Source organism: Misgurnus anguillicaudatus, chromosome 21 (assembly GCF_027580225.2).
Source record: "Misgurnus anguillicaudatus chromosome 21, ASM2758022v2, whole genome shotgun sequence".
In the NCBI taxonomy this organism is placed as follows: Eukaryota; Metazoa; Chordata; class Actinopteri; order Cypriniformes; family Cobitidae; genus Misgurnus; species Misgurnus anguillicaudatus.
This window is the reverse complement of record NC_073357.2, coordinates 20,386,962-20,404,375: the sequence shown is the minus strand read 5'-3', so window position 1 is coordinate 20,404,375 and position 17,414 is coordinate 20,386,962. Positions and strand designations below refer to the sequence as shown.

The window sequence follows — 17,414 nt, the reverse complement described above, 5'->3', positions numbered from 1 at the left end:
ACTCACTCACTCACTCGCTCACGCACACACGCTCGCTCACTCACTCACTCACTCACGCACAAACACAATACAAAAATACAACAAAAAATATACATTTTAGAAAATGTTTCATTAAAAATATGAACATCTGCGTCAATGACTTTTATTCTTTTTCCTTATCTAACGTGGCATGATGGGCCAAGATCTATTGTGGGCCAACTTTGGGCACCTCTGGATTAGAAGTACTGTAGCTGACAGGTATCTGCAGATATGTTTACCCGAGTTTATCAGTCTGTATCACCCAACATGTTTTGCATTCACATGTGAAAGACTGTCTTTTAGATTATGGACCTGTCTATTGATATTGTTGTTTCTATTTTAAAAGATTTCATGAAATGTTAGGGTAAAATTATAATAACAATAGAAACAGTGAACTTCAAATCATGAGACATCAGCAAAATCAAGCAGCTTTACATTTCACTGACTAATTTATCAACATCCTAGCTAGCAAAAATGTGTTACATGATGTCATTTGAACGGCTTCTTTTAAACGATGTGCAGCATTGAGACATACGTGCACACTATTCTAACATAGGGCAGTTGGAGACATGTTTTCTAAGTGTTGGAAATAAATATTCTGAAATAACATTTGTTGCATTTCTCTTGAGTCAGAGACATAATTTTCACACATTAAAATTGTAATTGTGTCCATTGAATTTTAGTTATTTTGAATGATGCTAAGTTTCTTAAATAGACTAATTAAATTAGGTTTCTGCAAAAACACCGCATTTTGAGCAAAAAGCAGAGATAATTCCATTTTTGTGATGGACTTTTCATACAGATCCCATTCAGAGCGATCTTTAAAACAGACACGGACATGCAGCAGCTTGCCATAGGGCAATACTTCTGGTTTTAAAAAGTTGCGGAAGGGTGCCACCTAGTGGATAATAGCGGTATTGTGGAAAGACGGAAATACTCGTCATTGGCGGGGAAGCGTTATGGCGGGGAAAGAGTTAAAAAGAAAAATAGAAGTAAAAAAAATCACATGCTTCATGTTCAAATAATTATGATCTCATTATTCAATTCAATTTTTCAATTCAATTTTATTTATATAGCGCTTTTCACAAGTGTTAATTGTTGCAAAGCAGCTTTACATGAGAAGATGTAGAGGAGAACACAGAAAATCAATAGATAATATAAGAAGTAGAGAAAACGGTTAAACCGTACAAGCGAGCATATTACAGTTTTTTTCGATTGCTAAACGACAGTGAGCGCAACTGGAGCTACATGTGCAAAACTCTAACTACAGTCTGCGCTACCAAAAGTCACCTGAGCACAACTCTAAACACATGACTCAAAACAGCTCAGTGCAGCCAAACACTAAACACAACCCTCACTACAATAACACACACTGTCACTCACAACACACTGAGAGGAAAAACACTAACATCAAACACCAATACAGAAAATACTAACTTTTTATCTTTACAGTTTTAACAATTTCAGTGACGTCACACAAATAATGTTTTCTTCAAAGAATGATTTATTTATTGATTTATCACATGACTTATTATTTTATTTAGAACATCATAATTCTTTAAGGTAAATGAAAATTAGCAGTTTGCTTCAGTAGTCTGTAGTAATTTGCGGAATTACAGTAATGAGAAAAAAGGTAGAAACTAAATGTACATGAATTTTATATATATGAAATATATATATGAAATTGGAATTTATATTTATATGAAATTGCAATCAGCAGTGTTTGAAAGCCACAAGGCTGAAATCAATTGTGTTTTGAATGTGTGGTTCCCAGTTTTGACAGCAGTGTGTTAGCATTTGAACAAAGTGCTGTAAATCCACAGTGTTGTGCAGGTTGTGGTTAAAGTCATGGGATAAGTGTGTAAAGTTTTGAAAACCGTGTTCAAGCAATGAAAAATGAACTAGAGTTTTGTCCACATGAACTGCTGCTGTGCAGACTGTAGTTAGAGTTCTGCACATGCGGCTCCAGTCGCGCCCACTGGCGCCTAGCAATCAAAAAAAAACTGTAATAATGTAACGTATACAGTAAAGTGCTAAGTTAAGCCAAAGTTGGCTGACTCCCCCTGGGACGAAAAAAACCCCTAGGAAAAAACCCAATGGGAAAAACTCCTAGAAGGACAAAAACCCTTGGGAGGAATTAAAATATATTTATATATATATAGAAACGGTAGGGATAGGAGGCGGGTAAGCGAATTAAACTGGTTTAGCCGGTGGTCGTTGGTCGGGCATCGGCTGGTCATCACGTTGAAGGACAGCCAGTGGATCAGTGGTAGGGCTGTGCGATTTAGGGGAAATATCTAATTGCGACTTTTTTGATAGACATTGCGATTGCGATTTGATTTGCGATTTTAATTTTGCCGTTTACAGAATTTTTTTTTTTTTGTTAAAATAACATAATAACCCATTAGCTTTTTCTTTAAAACCATTCCTGAAAAAATCATGTGTTTGGGGCATTATTCCAGTAGGATTTACTGGTGTTCTATTGGTTCCCATCTGCCAGATTACATCCCACCAATAAAATCCATTACATATTAGTAGACCGTAAACACCATCACCTCCACTACCTTTGAAAACAAGCAGACGCAGTATGCATTTCTTTCAAATGGATGATTCGTTTCTTGCTGTTAAAATTCAGTCAGTGCTGCCACAGTAAGTATGCATTCTTATTCAAGAAAAAGAAAATATATTAACTGATTTCAGCATTTATTGCAGAATTTCTTTTTAAACATCAAATAATTAAATAAACTAAACAGACTCACTTTTCTCTAGTAAGAACAAAAAAAAAATAGTTACATTTTTGTAAACATGCTCCTTTTGTAAACATCACAAACGTTTAGTGCACAAAAAATTCACCTTTTGTAAACATCACAAACACTTAGTGCACAAAAAATTCACAATCAACTTAAGACTGATAACTACCAGCATTTAAAATACTGCACAGCACACATTTAAGTACAAATATGAAACATATTTGAACATAATATTTTCTTTATAGAGTAAAGGCTGCCAGTAAGTTGCATTACAAAATAAAGTGCAGAACTGAACATATCTTGACTCCAACTGAAGTCTTACAAACACTTGGTCAAGTAGTACTTGGTCAAGTTGTACAGCCTTTACAAATTTTTGGCCAAAAACACTAACATGTCTACCTTTGCCGGTTTCAGACATGAGCGCTCACATGTCACAACGTTTCCACTAGTGCTAAAGAGTCTTTCCGATGGGGAACTTGTGGCAGGTATACATAGGTATTTGCGAGCCAGTTTGCTCAGCCTTGGAAAGTTAACCCTATGTACCTTCCACCAAGCCAAAGGATCTTCCTCTCCATCAATAGCAGGAGTCATGAGGTAGCCGTTTAGTTCAGCCTCTAAGGAGTCCTCCAACTGAACAGAGGAAGCATGGGGCACAGTGATGCCCTTGAGAAAGCTGCCCAGTGACTGCTTGTCCTTCTTCTTCACTGTGGATGTTGAAGGTTCTGCCTCAGCAGTGGCACTTTGAAGCTCGTCACCTGTTGTGCTGAGACGAGCCCTTTTTTCCTGAAAAACAGAGAACTATTTAATCTAATGTAATTTTAAGAAATTGGGCATTCTAATTTAAGCAATAAAAAAATTGCTTGTCAATGTAAAAATTAATAATATAGAAAATGGCATAGATTGCATGTATTATAATAACAAGCTATTATAGTGTATTTATATAGTGTAATTTACTAGAGCTATTTTAATGTTGACATCCGCTGCAATTTTGTTATTTTCTATTAAAACATTAATTATAATTATATTCTATTGCTATTGCACATAAAATTAAAACAAGTTACCTTTTGTGCTTCCTGTTCCATTTCTAACTTGACTCTGTCATGGTCCTGTCAGACATCCGTGCTAGATGTAGGTCTGAGTGCATCTGACAGGACCGTGGCAGTATCATGTTCTGTGTGGGGACATGTGGGATCACATTCTGTGTGTGGCTGCCACATGTCCCCGGTGTCTTGTTGCTGTCGTGATCTTGCCAGACCTTAGTGTAGATCAGGTCTATGTTCTGTGGGCAAGGTCAGGGCAGCAGTGTGTGTACGTGGGAACACGTGTGTTCACATCATATCTGTGTGACACGTGTTCCCAGTGTTTTGTGGCTGTCATGGTCTTGCCTGACCTTGGTTATTATCCAGAGGGCAGGACCAGGGCAGCATTGTTTTATGTGGGAATACGTGTGTATTCACATCATGTATGTGTTACACGTATTCCCAGTGTCTTGTCACTTTTACCCTACTCCCTTTTGTAATCATGTCTTAAGTGATTAATTATGTTCACCTGTTCCCCATTGATGTGGTGTCTTTATAATGCCCTTGTGTTCTCTGTGTGGTGTGCGTGCGTTGTTTGTAGTTGCTGTGTTTATGTGTCACCAGTTTTCATATCCGAGTTCTTCTCGTGTTCTGTTTATTTTGTGTTCCAACACAGTGTTTCTGTTTCTTTCTGTTTTTACCCCCTCGTGGGTGTTTTAGTTTCTGTTAATAAATAGTTATATTTTCATACATCTTGCGTTTGGGTTCATCTCTTATTATTTTCCATTATCCGGTTTAGACCAACCGTGACATAACGCACGCACCCAACAGAACCCAGCGAGATGTTTGCCGGTAGCCGCCTGGCGGTACGGGGAAGGGGCTCACGTCCCGCATACGAGTCGGGTTACGAATTCTATGACCCACTCGTATGCGGACCCGAAGTTTACGCCAGGCGGCGGCCAACCGGATCTGCTGGATCCCGCCAGACGCAGGCCAGCTTGAGGGCCATTAGGACCGGGGCTATCCGGCTGGAGGGATCGACTCCTGTCTCCCCGGTGTTGGAGACTACTCCCGGGAGTAGTCTCGGCTCTGCACTCCCTGCGTCCAGAGGGAGGAGGAGGAGGACGAGGAGGGCCTCGGAATCGGCGAAGCTGGAGACACGTCACCCGCCGGTGCAGCCGGAGACACGTCACCCGCCGGTGCAGCCGGAGACACGTCACCCGCCGGTGCAGCCGGAGACACGTCACCCGCCGGTGCAGCCGGAGACACGTCACCCGCCGGTGCAGCCGGAGACACGTCACCCGCCGGTGCAGCCGGAGACACGTCACCCGCCGGTGCAGCCGGGGACACGTCACCCGCCGGTGCAGCCGGGGACACGTCACCCGCCGGTGCAGCCGGGGACACGTCACCCGCCGGTGCATCCGGAGACACGTCATCCGCCGGTGCAGCCGGGGACACGTCATCCGCCGGTGCATCCAGAGACACGTCACCCGCCGATGCAGCCGGAGACACGTCACCAGCCGGCGCAGCCGGAGACACGTCACCAACCGGCGCAGCCGGAGACACGTCACCAGCCGGCGCAGCCGGAGACACGTCACCAGCCGGCGCAGCCGGAGACACGTCACCAGCCGGCGCAGCCGGAGACACGTCACCAGCCGGCGCAGCCGGAGACACGTCCCCCGCCGGCGCAGCCGGAGACACGTCACCCGCCGGCGCAGCCGGAGACACGTCACCCGCCGGCGCAGCCGGAGACACGTCACCCGCCGGCGCAGCCAGGGACACGTCACCGGTCGGCTTTTCAGCCGCGGGACCCTAGGACTTATGTGCCCCATGGACATTTTGTTTCCCCTGTTTTTTCCCCACCTCCCCTTCATCATTTATTATTTTTGTTAAATCATCCCAATCCTTTTGTTACCTATGTTTGTTTACCTCTGTTGTTCGTAGTAATGTTGTCGTGGTTGTCTTCTGTTGTGCAGTCTTTCGTTCCTCGTGTTTAATGTTTTTGTTTGTTTTTGTTTGTGACGTCTTGTATCCGTCTTTTAAGTGGGGGGTACTGTCATGGTCCTGTCGGACATCCGTGCTAGATGTAGGTCTGAGTGCATCTGACAGGACCGTGGCAGTATCATGTTCTGTGTGGGGACATGTGGGATCACATTCTGTGTGTGGCTGCCACATGTCCCCGGTGTCTTGTTGCTGTCGTGATCTTGCCAGACCTTAGTGTAGATCAGGTCTATGTTCTGTGGGCAAGGTCAGGGCAGCAGTGTGTGTACGTGGGAACACGTGTGTTCACATCATATCTGTGTGACACGTGTTCCCAGTGTTTTGTGGCTGTCATGGTCTTGCCTGACCTTGGTTATTATCCAGAGGGCAGGACCAGGGCAGCATTGTTTTATGTGGGAATACGTGTGTATTCACATCATGTATGTGTTACACGTATTCCCAGTGTCTTGTCACTTTTACCCTACTCCCTTTTGTAATCATGTCTTAAGTGATTAATTATGTTCACCTGTTCCCCATTGATGTGGTGTCTTTATAATGCCCTTGTGTTCTCTGTGTGGTGTGCGTGCGTTGTTTGTAGTTGCTGTGTTTATGTGTCACCAGTTTTCATATCCGAGTTCTTCTCGTGTTCTGTTTATTTTGTGTTCCAACACAGTGTTTCTGTTTCTTTCTGTTTTTACCCCCTCGTGGGTGTTTTAGTTTCTGTTAATAAATAGTTATATTTTCATACATCTTGCGTTTGGGTTCATCTCTTATTATTTTCCATTATCCGGTTTAGACCAACCGTGACAGACTCTTGATCTGATTTCTGGAATATTCTCTTGTCTCACGTAGTCCATTTTGAATCGTGGATCAAGGAATGAAGCTACATCAAGAAGTTCCTGTGTGGCTGGGTCACTATATTTGTCCTCCATATAGCTAAGGGCCCTTGACTTTATGGCCTTCGTTAGATCGGTGTCATCGTCTTTTTCAGCTAGGGTTGATGTTTTTAGAAGATGCAGGACTGGCTTCAGATAGGATACGCTGACATACAATTCACCAGATTGGGCATCTGTAAAGACCTGGAGAGGATGTAGGGCAGCATTGATAGACTCAAGGACCTCTGTGTCCTGCCAGGTGGGGACCAAGTGACGCGTCTTCCTGTCTTCAGACAGAACCTGAGACAAAGCTTTGCTCTGCTCCAAGACCCTCTCGATCATCTTCTGTCTAGAGCCCCATCTTGTTGGACACTCTGTGACTAAGGAATGCTCTGGCAGATTTAATTGTTTTTGCACTTCACTCAGTGCATTTTTCTTTTTCCAGCTGTGTGAGAAATGGGCAACCAGCTGCTTACAAAGTCCTGTTGCCCGATTTACCCTGGCATCATCCTTCAAAGCATTTTCTGAAAAAAGAAAGATAATTTTAAGATTATCTTTAAAAACCTTTTTAATAAAATATATATGCAAGTGTTAAAAGTAAACATAGGAAATGTTGTTTAAGCTGTGTATTTGTGCGCGTGTGTTTGTACGTGCGCAAAGTACTACTAATACTTTTTAAATAATAATTAAAAACTTGTATATTTTAAATAATAATAAATCATATTGTGTTGCTCGTCAATGAACTACGACGTGAAAGCAGATGATGGCGATTTGCTAATTACGACACCGGCTTTACTGGCGAGATGCCAGAATATAATTCATACATAATAAGACGTAAATGCTTACTTACCAATGGCAAGATGCAGCCTGTGGCCAAAACACTGAAGTCTGGTCCAGTCGTTTAACTCCGTAGCTTTAATGACATTTGCTGCATTATCAGTGGTTATGCAGGTTTGTCCCTCTTCGTTCAGATGCCAACTGGATAAACATTCCTTTAATCCTTGGGCAATATTCTGTCCCGTGTGGTCTGCAGGAAAGTATGCCGTTTGCAGACAGCGAGTCTTTAGCTCAAAGTCATCATTAATAAAGTGCACAGTGAGACTAAGATACGGCTCGGTCGTCCTGCTAGACCACAAGTCTGTTGTTGTGGCATAATATTCCACGTGCATCAATTCCGCCTCAGTTTTGTTCCTACATTCAACATACAACTGTGGGATGGCAACTTGGCTAAAATAGGTGCGAGAGGGAATTGTGTATCTTTTATCCAGCGTTTGGATGAGGTTTTTAAAACCCTCTTTAGTCACAACATTAAAAGGCACCGTGTCTTTAGCGAGGTAGTGGGTTATGGCGTTAGTTATCTCCCGATGCCTTCGCGAGGTCTTTTCATATGGTGTAACGGCTGCAAACAACTCTGAAATTGTACTCTGCTGATGCTTGCTACTAGATTGAGTGTCACTGGCAGCACTTTCTGTAGACTTTTTAGCAATGCACTCCTCAAAAATCCGCCTGTGATGTTTTTTTAAGTGTTGGTGGAGATTTGTTGTATTACCACGCGATGTGGCAACACTTCTACGACAAGTTTTGCAAAGTACCTTTTTTTGTTCTGTGTCTGTCACTTCGAATCCAAAATAATCCCAGATAACAGAGGTGCTGTTTTTCTTTGGTATTAAGGCACCTACAGCTTGATCTGGCTCGGAAGACGCCATTAGCAAACTCCGCGTGCTCCGCTTGTTATTGTTTTTTTAAGATGGGCGTTTACCTAGTTGACAATGGCAGTGCTGATTGGAGAGAGAACGCTCACTCGGCTGAAGGTGCGCTCACGCCATTGGTTAGTAAGACTGTCACACAGAAAGGAGAGTCACGCTTTTGCCATCAGACATACTTGCTGCATTCGTTTAACATCGCGCCCACATCGCGGCCTTCTGCGATTTGCTAATCGCAACGTTGTAAATCGCGATTGCGATTCGATTTCGATTAATCGTTCAGCCCTAATCAGTGGTGCGATGATCTTCACAGCAACAGGAACTGGGTCTGTTTGTCTCATTGTCCTCGTGGTCGAGGACAAGACAGGGAGAGAAAAACAGAATTCTATTAGCGTAGGGGCCGTTCAAAGTGTCAAACATTATAGTGGTTCAAGTCAGCTCGGTTCCAGATTCCATATGAGGTATGTGAGTGCTTTGTTCTAGACAAACTAACTACTGCGGGAAATGTACATTTACTGGACATTTTATGTGAATGCTTTTTGTTAAAGAAGAATGTCTTAAGTTTAGATTTAAATTGATCGACTGTGTCTGATACTCGAACATTATTTGGTAAATCATTCCATAGCTTAGGGGCTAAGTAGGAGAAGGATCTACCACCTTTAGACACTTTTGATATTCTAGGGATAATTAAGTGACCAGAATTTTGTGAGCGCAGTTTACGTGATGGATTGTATTCTGATAGTAGTTCTTTAATATACGAGGGCGCTAGGCCATTTAAGGCTTTGTAGGTGATTAGTAATATTTTAAATTGTATGCGATATTTAACTGGTAGCCAGTGTAAAGATGCCAAAATTGGACTAATGTGGTCATACTTTTTAGATCGAGTAAGCACTCTTGCGGCGGCGTTTTGAACCAGCTGTAGCTTGTTTACCTGATTTGCATGGCATCCCCCGAGTAACGAGTTACAATAGTCTATTCTAGAGGTCATAAAAGCATGGATAAGCTTTTCTGCGTCTGATGCAGACAGCATATGGCGTATTTTTGAGATATCCCTGAGGTACGCCGTATTTAACGGGGGAGTGATATGACTCTTCCTCATTTACATAAACAAAGTGATATCGATTTTTTTTTTATTTTATTATACCTTTATTTAACCAGGGAAGAAAATCACATTGAGATAGATATCTCATTTACAAGTGAGCCCTGGCCAAGGTAGCAGCACACAATAGACAACATAAAAACAACTTAAATACATCGAACAATAATCTCAACAATAAAATAAAATTAAGAACAAGTGCAGACAGTTTGGAATGTTTGGTTGAGGTACAGTTTAAACTCAGTCATTGACATAAATACACTCAATTTCAATGATCTTTGAATCTCATTCCAAGCAGTTGATGCACTATAGATAAAAGCAGTTTTCCCAAACTCTGTCTTCATTAAAGGAACATTTAAAAGAATATATCTACTTGAACGCAGATTATGCCCTTGACTACTGACAGTTAGTATACTATTCATATAAAAAGGAAGCTGTCCAAGTATGGCCTTATACACAAATATAAGCCAGTGCTTGTATCTTCTTAAATGAAGCGAAGGCCAACCTACCATTTCATAAAGTGCACAATGATGAGTGTAATTATTGCTACGAGTTATAAATCTTAAAACAGAGTGATAAACAGAGTCCAGTGAATGCAAAAGAGCCTTAGTGGTGTTTCTATAAAAAACATCTCCATAATCTAATACAGGTAAGAAAGTAGCTTCCACCAACTTTCTCTTTGCTGACTGAGAAAAACAAGCACTATTTCGAAAGTAAAACCCCAATTGTAACCTTAACTTAGACAACAAATGTTTAACATGTAACTTAAATGATAAATCCTCTTCCAACACAAAACCCAGATATTTATAGGAGGAGACTAGCTCTATAGACTTACCCTGTAGAGTGTAAAGAGATGGTAGAGAAGCTACACCCTTATGTTTCCTCGAGAAAACCATATATTTTGTTTTCTTATCATTCAGCACTAATTTTAAAGATATAAGATTATGCTGAACTATTGCAAATGCTTCCTGCAACTTTAAGATACAACTATTAATGGTAGGTGCAGAGCAATAAATTATGGTATCGTCAGCATATAAGTGAATGCTTGCATCTAATAAATTATCACCAAGATTGTTTATATATAATGTAAATAGCAGGGGACCCAAAACGGACCCCTGTGGCACACCAGATTCAATAGTAAGCTTGTCAGAGAGAAACCCCTTAATTTGCACCCTTTGACACCTGTTTTTTAAGTAGTTCCTAATCCAACCTAATGCGGTTTCAGAAAGACCGATACTATATAGACGTGATAAAAGAATACCATGATTGACAGTGTCAAAAGCTTTAGCTAAATCAATGAACACTGCAGCACATGATCTTCCACCATCTAGGGCACAAGTAATGTCATTTAGAACTTTCATAGTGGCAGTTACCGTACTATGATTCTTTCTGAACCCGGACTGATACCTAAAAAGAATACTGTTTCTTGATAAAAATTCCTTTAACTGTTCACTGACAATAGACTCTAAAATTTTAACTATCACTGATAACTTGGAAATCGGTCTATAATTATTTAAGATGGTTGGATCTCCACCTTTCAGCATGGGAACAACCAAAGCAGATTTCCAGACATCAGGAATAACATTCTGATCCAATGATAAATTAAAAATATAGGCTAATGGGCCAGCAATAATTTCAGCAGCTAATTTTAAAAAATATGGCTCAATTTCATCAGGTCCTGCTGACTTCTTAATATCCAGGTTTTTTAAATTTTTCAAAACTTCACTTCTTGAGATAGTTCTACTTTTAAATTTTCTACTATCTTCTCTCAGAGGAGGAGATGGATTTGGTATAACACTCAGAGGAATTTCACTAAAAATTAAACCCGAAGAAATAAAATGCTTATTAAAAACATTTACCATATCCGTCCTGCTAGTAAGAAGACTATCTTTTACTAAAATTTTATCAGGAAAATCATTATGTAACATGGAGGGTGAAAGTGATTTGATAGTCTTCCAAAATTTAATAGGGTTTTTGAGATTTTGTGAGGTTTCATTAAGATAATATTCAGATTTTGATTTACGTATAAGAGCTGTACACTTGTTTCTCAATATTCTAAACGCTACCCAATCTCTTTCTGTATCCGATTTCCTCGCTATGGCCCAAGCCAAATTTCTTTCATGAAGGAGTTCAGATAATTCATGTGAGAACCATGGGTTATCATGTCCTTTTACTCTAAAAGTCCTAACAGGTGCATGCCTGTTTACAATCTGCAGAAATAAAGTATGAAAATACTGCCATGCAGTGGACACATCAGGTATTAAAAACAATCTATCCCAATCAGATGCAAACAACTCATGCAGAAACCCTTGTTTATCAAACAGTTTAAAGCTCCTTTTTGTGATAAATCTAGGTTTTACTTTGGGAATTTTACAATCCCTTATAACGACCACAGTACAATGATCACTAACATCATCAGGAAAAACTCCTGTATGTGTATATTTATGGGGTTTATTTGTTAGTATAATATCTATTAAAGTGGACTTACTTGGATTCTTATAATTTGGTCGTGTAGGTGATTCAACAAGTTGAGTAAAATTCACAGAGTCACAATATGCTTTAAACTGATCTGAATGTGATGTTAACCAATTCCAATTCAAATCCCCCAGTATAACAAGGTCTTTTAGAAGCAGGTCAGATAAAACAGCTGATAGTGAGGTAAGAGCATCATTGATGGCTGCTGGTGGTCTATAGCAACCAACTATACATAAATGACAATCCTTTCCATATTCCAGATCAATAGACAAAAGCTCAAACTGTTTAGGGATAGAAACTGATTTAAGAACAGTAGCATGAAAATTTGATTTAATATACAATGCAACCCCACCCCCTTTACTTTTACGATCAGCTCGAAACACATTATACCCCTCTAGTGCAATGTCGTGGCTTGAAATTGATTTTTTTAGCCATGTCTCAGAGATGACCAATTACATCAGCTTTGGTCGTCTTGGCCCATACTTGTACTTGATCTAATTTTGGCAACAAGCTACGAACATTTAAGTGTACAATGCCAAGGCCTGATCTATTTGTGAAATCCAAAGGAGTTAGAACACTTTCAACTGGACCAGGATTTGGATTAATACCGGCCAGTAAAAGCAACAACATTATCAAATATCGTTGCCTTTGATTTTTCAGTGAAAAATTGCATTGTTCTTTACGAGAGTCTGGTAGAGAGATCTTAGGAATGAAAGTAAAGGTAGATGAGCTCTTTGTCCTTGTGTCCATTAACACAGAATTAAGAACAGCACGAAATATAAAAATACTGTCCGTACATTTTGTTGGCAGATACATATGGAAGCGCAACAAATGATTCATCTCATCTTCCGCCTTCGTCTGTATGTCCCATAAAGCGGGCATGAAGATAACCGCACAAAATAGGAGCACTTTCATGATATCAGCGTTGAAGTATCGTGTAAACAAGTTTCGAGACAAGCTCGCTCAACAGATGCAATTCCACGACCACAGTAAAGACCAAACAGCTGATCGACAAATGCAAAATGCAGGTTCCGTCCACGGGCGAATAGCAGCTGGAGAACTCAGACTAGGCACGAAAACATCACCAACCTTATCAGCAGATATCCCCGCCGCTACGGTGACATGTGAGCTCCAGTTGGCTTGATATTTGGGAGTTCTTAACTTTCCGTTCACCGATGTTGAACACAACCGCTTTCCAAAGCAGTCGTAACTTTCCGTTCACCGATGCTTGACGCAACCGCTTTCCAAAGCGAGTCCCGGGATAGTGCAACAGATAGCACACAGGTAGTACTACAGGTAGCACACTTCACCCAACTCGATCCGACTCCAATCCAGACTCAAATGCAAGACAGTCCGATTTTCAAAAACGGCTTCTTAGCATAAACACTCAACATTAAAAATACTAGATATACAGGGTTTGCCAAGTTTGCAAAAAATGTACAACATGTACATTAAAACAGCAGATTAACAAATGAGACAAGACAAACACAGACACAGTGCTGCCATCTTGGATTCTTTCATTTTACGATCTGAACCAGGCTAACGCCTGACCACTGATGCCAACATAGTTTTCTAGTCTATTGAGTAAGATTGTGTGATCTATTGTGTCAAAGGCTGCACTAAGGTCTAGTAATATAAGGATTGAGATTTCACCACGATCGGATGTTAATAGGAGGTAATTTGTAACTCTAAGCAGTGCTGTCTCTGTGCTATGGTGGGGCCTGAATCCTGATTGGAACTTTTCATATGTATTATTATTTTCTACGAATGTGCGTAGCTGGCTTGCCACTACTTTTTCTAATATTTTAGAAAGAAAAGGTAGATTTGAGATTGGTCTAAAGTTATTAAGATCTCCCTGGTCAAGGTTTGTTTTTTTAATGAGCGGTCTAATAACTGCTAGTTTGAAAGCTGTTGGAACGTATCCTAATTCTAGAGATGAGTTAAAGATATTAAGTACCGTGTCTGACACTACATGAAATACCTCTTTTAGTAATTTTGTGGGAATGGGGTCTAGTATACAGGACGATGATTTGGATGACGTTACTAGTTTAGAGAGCTCTTCTATTGTAGTAGGATTAAATGACTCAAGATGTTCGTTTGGTAATCTAGTGGAAAATGTTCTATTGGGTAGAGTGGTGGCTGCTTGCGTAGTTTCTATGTTTTCCCTAATAAACATAATTTTGTTAGTAAAGAAGTTCATGAAGTCATCACTATTGTGTTGGAGTTTACTATTTGTTTCTGTTTGTTCTTTGTTTCTAGTCAGTTTCGCAACTGTGCTAAATAGAAAACGAGGGTTGTTATGATTTTCTTTAATAAGCGTACTGAGATGGGTAGATCTGGCAGTTTTAATAGCCTGTCTGCAGTGTTGAACACTCTCTTTCCATGCTGAACGCCATACCTCTAACTTTGTGCTTCGGTAGTTTCTTTCCATTTTTCTAGATACTTTTTTAAGGGCTGCAGTATGATGGTCATACCATGGAGCTGGCGATTTTTCTTTGATTCTCTTTTTTCGAATGAGAGCAACGGCATCCAACGTGCTAGAGCAGACATTGTTCAGGTTTACTATTATAATATCTAGATCTTCACGGTTATCTGCTACATGTTTCATTTGAGACAGGTCTGGAAGAGTGCTAATAAAGCTATCTTTAGTGGTGGAAATTTTTGTTCTGGCTAATCTGTAGCATGTTGTAGACTGAGCGGTCCTATCTAGAAGTATTGTGTATGACAGAAGGCAATGGTCTGAAACGGCATCGCTCTGGGGTGATATTTCGATGTCATTAATATTGAGTCCGAGTGACAGAATTAAGTCTAGTGTGTGATTACGAGTATGCGTGGGCCCTGACACATTTTGTTTAATGCCGAGAGAATTTAGAACATCCATAAACGCACGTCCTAATGCATCTTTTGGATTATCCACATGGATATTAAAATCACCAACGATAAGAGCTTTATCTACAGTGACTGTAAGCTCAGATAGAAAGTCTGCTATTTCTTTAAGAAAATCTGTGTGGTGGCCTATATATGGTAGCTAAAATGAACGAAAGCCGTTTGTTGTTGCAATCAGTTATTTCCATATTTACCAGTATTATTTCAAACTAATTAAATTTTAGGTTGGATTTATGGTTTACTTTGAATATTTTATTGTATATTGTAGCTACACCACCCCCTCTCCCTTTTAGACGAGGAACATGTTTATAATAATAGTCTTGTGGGGTGGATTCGTTTAAACTGGTGTAATCGTTTGCTTTAAGCCAGGTTTCTGTTAAACAGAGTGCATCTAAGTTTTGGTCAGTAATTATTTCATTGATAATTGGTTCTTTGTTGGTAAGTGATTTAATGTTAAGAAGGCCGAATTTTAACATTTGAGTTCCATCTGTTAATGTATTGTGTTCTAATTTTATGTTAATAAGATTTGTACGAGACGAGGTAAATGGTGCTCTGTATTTATTTGTTCGAGGAACAGACACAGTCGAGATGTGTTGGTACTCTGTTAAAAAAGGCTCTATGTGCCGGGATATATGTGATCTTGACATGTCAAGGCAGCTAACAGACTGATGGGTAAGCCGATCCGTCTGTTTCCTGACCTGGGCCCTGGATAGTCAGACAATATCAAAAGTAAGACTATTGGTCAGATTTCTAGAGAGTATAGCACTTCCTTCCGGAGACGGATGGAGGCCATCTCTCTTTAGCAGGTCAGGTCGTCCCCGGAAATGCTTCCAATTGTCTATAAACCCTACGTTATGCTGAGGGCACCACTTTGACATCCAGCCATGAAGAGACACTAATCTACTGTAAGTTTCATCCCCCCAGTAGGCGGGAGGGGACCAGAGGAAATTACATTGTCTGACATTGTTTTTGCAATTTCACACACCTCTTTAATAGTATCTTTGGTGATCTCCGACTGGCGGAGTCTGGTGTCATTCGTGCCGGCGTGAATAACAATCTTAGAAAACTTACGGTTAGCATTAGCCAGCACTTTAAGTTTGGATCTAATGTCAGACGCTCTGGCTCCCGGTATACAATCGACTATGGTGGCTGGTGCCTCAATGCCAACGTTCCTGAGTATAGAATCTCCAGTAACCAGGGCACCTTTAACAGATGTCTCAGCCGGTGTATTGCTGAGTGGAGAAAATCTGTTTGATATTAAAACAGGAACGTGATTTGGATGCCAAATGTGACTAGGCCGCCTGACAGTCACCCAGTTAGTCAGCCGCCTTGACTCTGAAGTCGGAACCGAGCTATGTGTATTACGCTTAACACTAGGCGCACCCGAAACAGTGTTTGTAACATTAACATTAGCGGTCTTACTGTCCTCAACTAGCGTTCGGATGCGCGCTTCTAGTTCTGCAACCTTCTCCGTCAGCCTTACTACTTCAATACACTTAGCACATTGTAGCAAATGGCTCGGAGTCAGATTGAGGCCATTTGGCGTCTGGATCGTAAACAGCCCTAAAATTGTGACTTTAGATAACCCTGTGTCCTGATAACACAATCACCCAGATATCTACCACATATCAGGGGTGTAAAATGGGCAACAATTAAAACAAATGCAGTCTTCAAAGGAGGTTCAAAGGAATCCCACAATTCTGACCATCGCCAGAGACACAGCAGGGGGGCACAGACGATATGTCTCTGATGAAACCACGTTTAAAGATCACAATGAGCTGTTTAAATGTATATACATGTTATATCCCTTTACTGCATGATCATGTATATGTGATGTAACTGTGTGTTAACACTTTAGTTACATTTTGTTCACTGTAGCATGGTTCATATCTTAGGTATGAAATTATTATTCAACGTGATCTTAAACCCATGTCTTGTCTAGTATCAAATTAACCTACTCTTTATTTCCTAATCATTTCTATGTATCATATTACCATAAGCCGCATCAATGTCATTTAATATCGATTTGAAGAGTTATGGAAACAAACTTTTATCATTATACAATTACGCAAATGTGATGTCTGAAAGAACAAAGGCTTGTTTCCCCGCGCGATCGAACACTTCGCACATTGGTCATTCACCTAAAATGGGCTGGGCGCGTGAAAGGACAAAACGGCCTATCGCCCAAGCCATCATAGCTCATTGCTCAATTGCTCAATTTGCTCAATAGCTCAATTCGCTCAGTATCTCAGTCAGTGGCTTAGTTCACTCATGAGCGCCCAGTCGCCCGGTTACTCAGGTAACCCGTCAGCGCAGTTTGGAAACTCGCAGAGACTCACCCAGAGTCCCTCGGATTCATCATCTTTTCTCTGAGCCCTGTCTCTTCAGGACAGTCTTTCCTGGCTTTGCGCTAGAGTTCGGAAAACCCTGCGGACCAATCCGCCCTACGAAACAACTTAACGGACTTCCATCTTAAACGAACACACCTGGATTCTCTCTCTCTCTCTCTCCTTGCTCGCACCGCGAGCATAAGAAACTTCGCACCGCATCACAAAGGTCCAAACGCAAGTATAAACTCGTTTTACTCGCTGATGTTCAAACTTTACCCCTTA

General features: G+C 40.8%; 2 protein-coding genes across 2 annotated transcripts; both read right to left on the bottom strand.

Moving 5' to 3' along the window:
• Positions 1-2,158: 2,158 nt before the first annotated feature.
• On the bottom strand, positions 2,159-3,859 carry LOC129423739 (uncharacterized). The gene is made up of 2 exons (XM_055180190.2): positions 3,830-3,859; positions 2,159-3,551 (listed from the first exon to the last, which is right to left on the bottom strand). The coding sequence occupies exons 1-2, from the start codon at positions 3,848-3,850 to the stop codon at positions 3,132-3,134; spliced, it is 441 nt and encodes a 146-aa protein (XP_055036165.2). The 5' UTR covers positions 3,851-3,859; the 3' UTR covers positions 2,159-3,131.
• A 2,681-nt stretch (positions 3,860-6,540) lies between these two features.
• Positions 6,541-8,348, bottom strand: LOC141352814 (E3 SUMO-protein ligase ZBED1-like). Its single transcript, XM_073858823.1, has 2 exons — positions 7,493-8,348; positions 6,541-7,166 (listed from the first exon to the last, which is right to left on the bottom strand). Exons 1-2 carry the CDS (start codon positions 8,346-8,348, stop codon positions 6,541-6,543), a joined length of 1,482 nt encoding a protein of 493 aa, XP_073714924.1.
• Between the last annotated feature and the right edge of the window lie 9,066 nt (positions 8,349-17,414).